At 25.9% G+C, this 12,164-nt stretch overlaps 1 protein-coding gene across 5 annotated transcripts in view; it reads left to right on the top strand.

Annotated features, from left to right (window-relative positions):
* LOC101239648 (cilia- and flagella-associated protein 69) overlaps window positions 1–12,164 on the top strand; it is an 81,068-nt gene that overhangs the window by 51,098 nt on the left and 17,806 nt on the right. For all 5 annotated transcript variants that reach the window (XR_010641779.1, XM_065810156.1, XM_065810155.1 and 2 more), the window contains 5 exons: window positions 4,238–4,347; window positions 8,717–8,835; window positions 8,994–9,075; window positions 9,185–9,250; window positions 9,448–9,574. Coding sequence is in view for 4 of the 5 variants with exons in the window: in XM_065810156.1 (XP_065666228.1) it covers window positions 4,238–4,347; window positions 8,717–8,835; window positions 8,994–9,075; window positions 9,185–9,250; window positions 9,448–9,574 (504 nt within the window). In the remaining variant the exon portion in view is untranslated. The remainder of the gene's footprint in view (window positions 1–4,237; window positions 4,348–8,716; window positions 8,836–8,993; window positions 9,076–9,184; window positions 9,251–9,447; window positions 9,575–12,164) is intronic.

Below are 12,164 nucleotides of genomic sequence, written 5' to 3'. Positions count from 1 at the left end.
TTTACTTCTGATCTTTCTTGGAAACCATATATCAAATTCATTGCAAAATTAGCATCTGCTAAGGCTGCATCTCTTTATTGTGCTTGACACTTTCTTACTTCAGATTCTGTTCTTTATCTCTATATACATCTCAAATCTGGCCTTGTATGGAATACTGTGATGATGCTTTTTCTCTTTTAGACAAGGTGCAAAAAGGCATTGTAAGCATAGTTGGACCTGCACTTGCAGCCAACCCCCAACCATTATCACAATCATCATAATGTTGCTTCTCTTTCTGTTTTTTACAAATACTATAATAGGCACTGCTCTAAAGAGCTATTGTCTCTTATGCTATCTACCAAAATTCATTTTCGTGTTACTCATCACTTAATTAAGTCTCATCCTCTTACTGTGACTGTTCCTATGTGCTCCAAAAACTCTCATTTGTCTAGTTTTTTTCCTCAAACATCAGTTCTTTGGAATTCGCTTCCTTCATCTTGCTTTCCTGATTCAAATAATTAACAACCTTTTAAGTTGTTTGTCAATTGTTTCTAGCTCTATAAATTTCATGTTTTCTCTTCCAGCAACTTCCAACTCTAATAATGGTTGCTTGCAGCCTTGTTGAAAGTGAAGGTGTTGAATATATATATATATATATATATATATATATATATATATATATATATATATATATATATATATATATATATATATATATATATATATATAAATTATGTTGGTGTATTCTACAAATAGAGTGCTCAATCTTCTTAAAGGACAGAGCAATAACAAATTAATAAAAGCGCCTATAATAAATTAATAAAGCGCCTAGAAGAGAAAAGTTTATAAAGCATTAACAGACAACCTAAAGATTGCAAATTATATGAATCAGGAAAACAACATGAAGAAAGCGAATTCCAAAGAACTGATGTTTGAGGAAAAAACAAATAGAAATTTTTGGAGCGCTTAGGATCAGTCACAGTAAAAGAATAAGACTTGATTGAATGACAAGTAACACAAGAATAAATTTTTAGTAGATGGCACAAGAGCCATTTGCTCTTTAGAACAGCGACCATTATAGTATTTATAGGAAAGGGAAAAAGAAGCAACATTACAACGATTTGACAATGGTTAAAGGTTGGCTGCAGAAGCAGCTCTAACTATGTTTACAATACATTTTTGCACCTTGTTTACATGAGAAAGGGCATCAATCGATGATCCATTCCAGATATGGCAACAGTATTCCATACAAAGGCAAATTTGGGATTTATACTGTGTTACTGTTTATAAATATAGAAAGATCTAGATTGTTGCGATAACAATTAGCTTAAAAATTGAGTTTTCTCTGAGTTTAAGTTAATCAGCCACTGATAGCCTATGCTGTCACAAAAGTGAGATCTTTTTCAAGCTCAAATGCCCCATCCAAGCAATCAGAGAGTGTTGGCTTCTTATTAAGACGAGAATAAATGGTAATTTCGTCAGCAAACAATGCCTTTGATGCGAGATTTTCTGAGAAAATGTTAATTTAAATGAAAAAAAGTATAGGGCCAAGGTTAGAACCATGAGGAACCCTTGATTTTACATGAAATGAAAAAGAGTGCTAGCCATCAAGGACAACTTTTATACTATGATTGGTAAGGAAGGATTCAATAATCTTGAAGATGTTACCTGTATGATAATACACCATAAGAAGAAAGTTTATCGAGAAGCCAGCATGCCAAATTTTATCACAGGCTTTAGAAATGTCGAGAGCAATAGCCTTAATCTCTCCTTATCTATCTAAAGCATGATAAAAGCTATTGGTTATTACCATTAACAAATCAGCATTAGAACAAGAAGATCGAAATCCATATTAATGATCAAAAGTTATTAGATTTAAAAATTAGAGATTAAGAGTTTGTTAATTAAAGACTCAAAAACCTTGCTTATTGGAAGAAGACTAATGGGACGGTAGTTAGATGAGTCAGATTGCTCTCTAGAATTTTTGTAATTGTATTGTAAATAGGGATAACAGATTCCTCTTTCCAGTAGACTGGAAAACAAGACTCTGATAAGCACTTGTTAAATATTATTGAAAGTATGGACAACTGCTCCAGTGAACACTTCTGCAAGACTATAACAGGTATATTGTTCGAACCACAAGCTGTAGAAGAGTCTACGCAAGAAATCTTTAGGTATAGAAGCTGGAGTAATATTAATGTCAAGAAATGGATCAACCTGTTTGTCGGCTATATCAGGTAGGATGTGATTAGTAGAATCAAGAGACGAGATAGATAAAAAGTTCTTAGCAAACAATTCAGCTTTATTTTTAGGTGAGGTAACAAAATCTGAATCATGCAAGAGAGGAGGAATAACAGATTTACCCTTGTTATAGATATGGTTAAAGATTCCTTAGAAGTCGCAAGAGTCTAATTTTTAAGGTGAAATATGAGATTTTGTGCCCTGAGAATAGCCGGCTTTGGCGTTAGATAAAACCTTTTTACAATGGTTTCTAGCAATTGTAAACAGACTTTTTCTGGAGAATTGTTTTGCGGAAAGATATGGAGTAATGGTTTGATTGGAAATAGCATCAGTGCAATGCGAAGAAAACCACGGAGTAGAATGAGGCTTGACTTGGAATTATCAAAAGAGATTAAAAGATTCCATGCCAGCCTGAATCCAAGAAGTTAAATAAGAATCACATTTGTTGCAGGAAGACAAAAGATTTTTACCCGAGAGCCATCGCAAAGAAAATTATGGAATGAGTCCCACTCAGCTTTAGGGGGATTCTGATGATGAAGAAGAACAAGATAATAGTTTTAGAGAGATCAAACCGTGATCAGAAGCACCTTAGGGTAAATGTGGAGAAACTGAGCACTGACTAGAATCAGAAACGAGGCAAAAGTTGAGTAGAGAAGTTAAATGATTTGGATTGTCTGGAAAGCGAGTTGGAAGTATTAGAGATTAAGAAAGGCAAAAGTTATGGGCCTTAACACCTGCGCTTCAGTTTGATGAGCATTAAAGTCACCACCTACAACAATATTGGCTAAAGGATAAAGAAAAAGGACTTGGTTAATTCGATCAGAAATAGCATCGAAAAGAGTGCAGTTAAAGAGAGCCATATAGAACAAAGAGAATGGTGGTAAAATGAAGTGATGCTAAACGAAAGAAAATAAAAGAATAGTTTGTGGATTCAAATCTAGTTTCTTGTCAAATGGGTGAATTCTTATGAATGTAAATGCCCAGGCCAAGCATGTTTAGCTGCTTAACTGTAGGATCACCTATATATATATATATATATATATATATATATATATATATATATATATATATATATATATATATTATATATATATATATATATATACATATATATAAATATATCTTCTATAGCTGATTTAGATAAGCATTTGCTCACTAGTTTTGCTTATCTTTATAGCATACGACGTTTTCAGAAAAAGAAGAAAAAAACAAAGAATAATGTAAGAAAATATTGCTGCTCCATCCCAAACCTTCAGTCGATGTAGCAGCACTCATTTGCAAGTCAGGCTATTTGCAGGTTATTTCAGTGTGACGTCAGAGTGCTCATCTAAACTAGCAATTTAAGTTTTATATATATGTGTGTGTGTGTATGTGTGTGTATGCTAATCTAAATCTACATATGTATATATATATATATATATATATATATATATATATATATATATATATATATATGTATATATATATATATATATATATATATATATATATATATATATATATATATATATATATATATATATATATATATATATGTAAATTATGTTAGTGTATTTTACAAATAGAGTGCTCAATGTTCTTAAAGAACAGAGCAATAATAAATTAGTAAAAAACACTTATCTAACTTTTATCTTCGAATTGAAGTTTCACCATTGCTGGATCATTGCTGGACTCTTCCTGATGATCCAGCAATGGTGAAACTTCAAGTCGAAGATAAAAGTTAGATAAGTGTTTTTTACTAATTTATATATATATATATATACAAACCTCAGAATTAGTGTCGGCATTCGACAATGCTGACCTAAAAGTGTTTGAGGGCCTCGTTTCTATGTTTTATGGTTTGACCTTTGTATCAAATAGTTTTTGCCGACCTGATGCCGACCTCAGAAAGATTGAAGTTTGCAAATTATAACCGACCTCATTTTTCCTAATTCTGAGGGTTTATATATATATATATATATATATATATATATATATATATATATATATATATATATAATCATCTTATTTTTTTTATAAATTTTACAACGTTGCTGTTTAAGTGAAAAAGATGAGCTTGATGTTGAAATGCAAAGTGACATGTTGTTTATTCTTTCTATCTTGACTCAAGATGACAACCATAAAAAAGTATTTGCTTGTTAGCATAGTTTTATGGTTTTTGTAAATAAATACAAAAATTTTACTATTGTTTTAGTGTTTATGTTTCTCTTTACTATAGACGCTTTAAGATCATTAATGATTAAATTCTAGTACTATTAGTTGCAAGATTTAAACTTGTAATTGGTTCCCAATCATTTTTTACCCTCCTTAAATATCCTTAAATGGCTTTTAAAAGATTGGGAGATAAGTTGTCCTTTTTGCTTTTTTATTTTTTCAAAAACTCTAGCATGTTTTATGAAGCAACCAAAAAAAAATAAGGAGGACTTTCTCAAAATTTGGAAATTTAAAATTAAACAAGATTTGAAATATTTCAAAGCAATGGCAGATTTTTATAAAAACCATTGTCGAAAACTTGCATTGTGTTCCAAGTTTTGTCTATAAAATATAACTCACTAAAATTCTTTTTTTATAAATTAAAAAAAAAAAAGATTTACGACATAACAGTTCAACAATTTCATTCAAAAAGTTCATTACTGCAAAACAGTTCAACAAGGTCCCAAATTGCATTTTAAATGTTGTTGGGCCTACTTAAGTTGTATCTCTTTTTTTTTCTTTCAAGTGTGACCATAGTCACTGCTCAAATGAGCTATCGTCACTTGATCCATTAACTAAGAATCTTGTGTAACTCAACATTTAGTAGTGGAATCTTTTTACACTAACTGTTTTTTCATGGTCAAAAAAGTTTTATCTAGTTTTTTTTAATGAAAATTAGTGCTTTGAAATTCTCTCCTATTTTTATGTTTTTCTGGGTCATTTAATCTAGAGCTTTTTAAGTATTCTGTCTTTTTTGGTTCTTTTGCTCTTTTTTGTTGCAATCTTTCAATTCCTAAATAATGGCTTTAAGTCTTGTTGAGAGTGAATTCATATTTATTATTATTATTATTTTTTTTTGTTAAGGTTAAAAACACAGAACAAAGCTTTTTTGTTATGGTGATAGTAAAAACACAGAACAAAGCTTTTTTTATTAAGGTGATAATAAAAACACAGAACAATGCTTTTTAGAGCAAAGTTCTAATTGGTTCTAAGCACATATAAACCCAGAAAATTTGAAAGTTTTCTGGGTTTATATGTGCTTACATTTTTACAAGATTCATTTGTAGGCAGTATGAAGATTCCATTAGTAACACCTTAACAATCAGTATTATACCAGTATGTTATTTCTTTTTGCAAGTAGGAATTCAGTTGAAATAGACTTTCTGCTATTGAAATAATTTTCAAAATAATTAAGCAAATGAGAAATATTATTAACCTATGCATATGCAGCAGTTGTTCAAAGTAAAAACTGTGTGCGGTTGTGTATATTAAAGTTAAAACTGTGTGCAGTTGTGTATATTAAAGTTAAAAGTGCATTTGTGTATTTTAAAGTTAAAACTGTGTGTGGTTGTGTATATTAAAGTTAAAAGTGCAGTTGTGTATTTTAAATAAAGTTATTGTTTTGAACAAAAGTAAAAAAGCTTTTTTTTATTAAAATAATGAAATTTTTTTAGAGCAAAATGTAAAGGACTTTTAGACAAAGATGTTGTCATCAGATATGAACAATGTTCATATCTGATGAAATTTCCTTAAATATCGACATGTTTTTGTTTTCAAAGTTTATATATATATTATTTTTTTACTTTCAGTTTTTTGACAGAACAATTTTTATAGAAAAATGACAGTTAAAAGTTATCTATGGAGTTAAATTTTTAAATATTTTTTTTAGGAAATGAAATTATTTTTTTAGGCAATGAATTAATTTTTATTATTATAAATTTACTCTAAATCATTTGATGATTTTTTTTTTACTTTTGTCAATAATTTTATAAATTTTGATAATTTTTTTTTTAATCTTTTTGACTAATAAATTATTGTCCAAACATGTGTAAAATGTTTCTTCATTTGAAAACTGTAGTTTGTATTCAAAGTTTTTATTTATTTGTAAATTCAAGTATGCTTACTTATTTTTGATTGAAGTTTCATATTTTAACTAAGGTTTCTTCTTAAACTAATAATATAATAAATAATAATATAGTTATTGTAACTCAAACAATTTAAAAGAATTTATTAAATATATGTAAAATTATTTATTACATAAGTCTGTTAAAAGTTCAAAAAAAAAACATTGTTCTTTTAAAAACTAAGTGCTACATAAATCACTAGAAAAAATTTTTAAAAAAATGTTTTTATACTAAAATAAAATTAATAATTGCATTACACTATAATGACATATTTTCCAGATTTAATCAGCATTACTGAAACTTGGTTTAATAAACTTTCTGATACACTTATAAAAAATTATGTATTGTATCATTGTGTTTGTGCAAATGGAAAAATTAGAGAAGGGTTGTAATTTATGCAAAAATTTAGTAAAACTCATATGAAGTAATCTTAACAACTATGAACTGTGTAGAAACCAAACATGTTTAAACTTTGAAGTTAAAAAAATTTTAGTAGGTTGAATTTACAGGCCACCGAATTCAAATGAATTTACAAATTATAAAATTTTGAATATAAAAAATGCAAGCAAGTTGATTAAAAACTTTACAGATCTTATAATTACAAGTGATTGTAATTACAATACAAATAGATGGTTCTCAAATGAAGTAATTACTGAGGCTGAAAAATTTGTAAATTTTCTTAATGAATGTTTTTTAAACCAATGCATTGTAAATTCTACATCTCTAAGAGCCACTTTCCATGAAGCAATCACATTTGACTTGATAGTACTAAACAATGGGAACAGTAATGACAGATGTTGCAAACAGTAAATCATTTAGTATCTTTTGACAGACACGTGTTGCAAACAGTAAATCATTTAGTATTTAGTGGTAGAAATCAAAGTATTTAGTGGTAGAAATCAAAGGGTTGTCATTGCCTATAAAAATAATTTCATTTCTTAAAAAAAAATATTTAAAAATAAGTAAAAAAATAATATATATATAAACTTTGAAAACAAAAGCATGTACTTGGAGATCGTGCATCATCTTAGATATATATAGTAAGTGGTCTACCATAAGGATCTGTGGTTGGTCCATTTTATTTTTAATGTAAATCAATAATCTTCCAAATCAACAAATTAAATGATGTTTTATGCAGACTATTGTAAATTAATTGCTGAAATAAAATGGATACAACAACTTTACAAATTGACATTTTAAAAAAATGGGCAATAAACTGGAAAATACAATTCAATATTGGCAAAATGTAAATCATGCATATCGGTATTATATAGCCTCTCATTAATGACCCAATGCTTGCCATTTCTGGAAAAATGTGTTACAATGTTGTGTATGTGCTAACTTAAAGGAAATTTACGTGCTAACAAAGGAAATATATAAGTGCAATGGTATGTGCTAACATAAAGGAAATTTAGGATGTTATAACAAACTCATTAAACTAATAAGCTGTTGAATTGCTTTTGCAATATACTTAATTTTAATATAATTACTGTAAATGTTATACTGTAATTAGAATCAGTAATTGACATATGGTAAATTTTCCATAAGTAAGTAATACTGTAAAAGTTAGGATGTAGCAATTAAAAGTTAAATTACATCTTGAATTTTATAATATTAACATATTAAGCTATAGTTTTTTGGTTCAATGAAATAACATTTAGTAACATTCTAAATTTCACTATTGATAGCACGCATCATTGTAGTAAACTTGCACGAAATTAAACAATTTTTATTATAAAGTTAGCAAATTTTAACAAAGCAAAATGTTACAAAATGTATCTTAAACACCTTTAGTTTTACCTTTATAAATTCATCATGGCTCCTAATGAAAACTGTAAAAGTAATGATTATTATGGCAAAGTGACATTCAGCCAAAACTCTGTGGCCTTAACAATTGGGCCAGTGTTGGCCCATCAACAAATACTATCAGATTGGCACACAATTACTTGCCAGAACTCTGGCATACAATTGCATGCTACTATGACTGTTTGCAATAATTTGCCAGACATTAGTGAAGCGCACCAGGCTTGCATCAGTACTGGCCTGTTCCAAATACAGTTGCAACAGCTTGCGACAATTTTTTGTAATTTATTCACTGATAAAAACTATTTAAATCAAAGTTGTGAGAATTTTTTTACAAACAGTCAAAGTCTGGAACAAAACGAAACAATAGAAGTTAAAAATCTTAACTTATTTAAAGCTAAACTAGACTTAATTAAGTATATTTAACTGTTGTGTTTTGACTGAAAAAGATTTAACATCGCCTTACATCACTAGTATTGTATGTTATATTATTACTATTGTAACACTTTTTTATTTTGCTACCAATCCCCTGCCCCCCTCCTTTCTTAGAATATTTCTTTATAATTTTTTTTAAAAGTATTTTTTATATTTTAAAGGAACTTTTTGGTGAATCCGGAGTGAAGACACTGCTAATGTATTTGAGATGTTATTTGAATAACACAAACAATGTTTTAAATTTTAGTAAACTTGCATTGACAACTTTAGACTGCATTCGGTCTGTCATTTCTTAATTTCATTTTTTTTATTCTAAAATAATCTAAATTTAATAAATTTTGTTAATTATAATAAAAACTAAAACAGATTTCAATGCATGAAAAAGTTCTTGTTAAGAAAAACATAACAAATGACAAAGAATTATGTTTTTATATTTAGAGCATGTGTAATTGGTTGCGCAATAAATGAAATTACCTTCTTAGAAAACGAAGGTGCTTTTGTTTTGTTAGATATATTGCAGGTTTGTTATTTTGTTTTGTTTTTTTTTTATCTATTTTAGTTTAGTTTTTTTAATTTCAAAAAAATATATTTTTGTTTTTGATTCATTAAAAAAAAATTAACTATTTTAGAAGTGTTCTTTTCTTATAAAGACTGCTGCTCTTGGAATTCTTTTGGATTTGAGTGAAAATAGAAGGGTACTTTTCGCTATAATATATTACCTTTGAAACTATATTTGTTACTTACCTTTTGACTATTTTGTTTATAAATATTTATATAAGTTTTTTTTGTTGTTGCTAAGTAAATTTTTTTTTGCTATAATTAATGCAAAAGCATGTGATATTTTTATTTTTTGTTTTCATTATTAAGTTTATTTAAATAAAAGTTGTTACAGACTTTAGATCATTTAAAGTTGTGGCAAGGAAAGAAAGAGAGCACACTGGGAAATCTCCTTCTTCATTTTTGGATAGCTGAAGAGCAGAGGTTGGGTGTTCTGAGAAGTAAGCATGGACTTATTGATGGTGAGAAAATAAAAAAATTTAGATAAAAATATGAATTTTTTATTTATATCTATATATATCTATATCTATCTATCTATCTATTTATATATATATATATATATATATATATGTATATATATATATATATAATATATATATATATATATATATATATATATATACATCCAAAATGTAACAATCTTTCTTTTGTTACGTCTCGAATGAACAAATAAAAATTTGCTTTTCCCAAAAATTGGGTTTTCCCAATAAATGTAATGTCATTTGATTGGTTATATATTCTACTGTAAAGCTGGTACTTAATTTTAATGCAATTAAATTCATAAGGCTAAAACCTCTTTCAGCTTCCGAACTGCTAATAGCAATTGATCTAGCTATTTTTTTAATCCTTAAAATTAAATTAGGTAGCTGAACATTTTTCAGTTGTATGTTTGCAAATGAAAGTTTGCTAAATAAAGTAAATTTTTATAGTAAGTATTATCTGTTGAAAATGAACAAATTATGAAAAAAAAAAAGTTGCAACAAGTAAAAAAGAAAATAATAAAGTAGGCAATACCATGTGCTTCACAACTTGTGACTCACTTATAAACAAGAACCAAGCACTTAATATTTTATGTACTTACATGATGTGTGCAGTGTGTTGCACAAGATGTGTTTGCGAGTGTGTGACACATTGGCACAATGTTGCATATTTTGCATAAACATATTATTAAAATGGCTTATTTTTTAATTTTAGAGTTTTTTAGAATTTGGTTTCCAGAATTTTAACAATCAACTTGTACTAGCCAGCTCCACCCCACCCCTGTGTGTTTGTATATATATATATATATATATATATATATATATATATATATATATATATATATATATATATATATATATATATATATATATATATATATATATATATATATATACATTTAAACTTTAAAATGTATTCTACAAATTAGAGTGCTCAATGTTCTTAAAAGAACAGAGCAATTATAAATTAAAAATTTTTGTTAAGTGATTTTCTACTAATTTATATATATATATATATATATATATATATATATATATATATATATATATATATATATATATATATATAAATATATATATATATATATATACATATATATATATATATAAATATATATATATATATACATATATATATATATATATACATATATATATATATATAAATATATATATATATATATATACATATATATATATATATATATATATATATATATATATATATATATATATATATATATATATATATATATATATATATATATATATATATATATATATATATATATATATATATATATATATATATATATATATATATATATATATATATATATATATATATATATGACATTCAGAATGTTTTTAAAAACATTCTGGTCAACTAAATTTGCGTTTTTGCGGTTTTTAAAAAAAAAAACGATTAATTTCTAATTAAATTAATGGTTTCAACTTTCTGACAACACGGAAATGTTGGATAAAAGTCAAAAGTAATTAAAAGTGATGTATTTGTTGGCAAAAAAATCATCTTTTACCTTCCGTACTCTCAAATGCAACAATTTATATATATATATATATATATATATATATATATATATATATATATATATATATATATATATATATTTAAACAACTTTAAAATGTATTCTACAAAATAGAGTGCTCAATGTTCTTAAAAGAACAGAGTAATTATAAATTAAAAATTTTTGTTAAGTTATTTTCTACTATTTTATATATATATATATATATTTTTATATATATATATATATATATATATATATATATATATATATATATATATATATATATATATATATATATTAGGGTGGTGGTAAAAACAACTTATTTTAAAAATGTCAGCTGACAACCCCTAAATGTGTTTTATATAATAAAATAATACTGGATTTAAAAAATTTTTGAATAAAAAATATTTTTACGGGTGCCACAAGGCCCTTATACATCAAACAGGTTCCTAATATTATAAAAAAAAAAGTTTTTCAAAAGTGTTCCATGTTGGGTCTCAAAAGAAGCAAAAGACATCAAATTCTAAAAATAACAATTATTTTATAAAAAAACTATTATTTAAGATTTTTTTGAAATTATAATTAAAAAAAATAAACTTTTTTCATTTTTAGTTTAAAAGGTCATTTTTTTTGCAATAAACTATAAAATAACAATTTTTTTTTAAAAATAATTGTTATTTTTGAAATTTTTATAAAATTTTGCTTCTTTTGAGACCCAACATGACATACTTTTGAAAAACTTTTTTTTTTATAATATTAGGAACCTGTTTGATTTATAAGGGCCTTGTGTCACCCGTAATAATATTTTTTATTCAAAAATTTTTTAAATCCAGTATTATTTTATAATATAAAACACATTTAGGGGTTGTCAGCTGACATTTTTAAAATAAGTTGTTTTTAGCACCACCCTAATATATATATATATATATATATATATATATATATATATATATATATATATATATATATATATATATATATATATATATATATATATATATATATATATATATATATATATATATATATATGTATCAGTTATAAC

Source organism: Hydra vulgaris, chromosome 11 (genome assembly GCF_038396675.1).
Source record: "Hydra vulgaris chromosome 11, alternate assembly HydraT2T_AEP".
NCBI classification, from domain to species: Eukaryota; Metazoa; Cnidaria; class Hydrozoa; order Anthoathecata; family Hydridae; genus Hydra; species Hydra vulgaris.
Note: the sequence above shows the minus strand (reverse complement) of the source record. Positions and strands in the feature narration are given on the sequence as shown.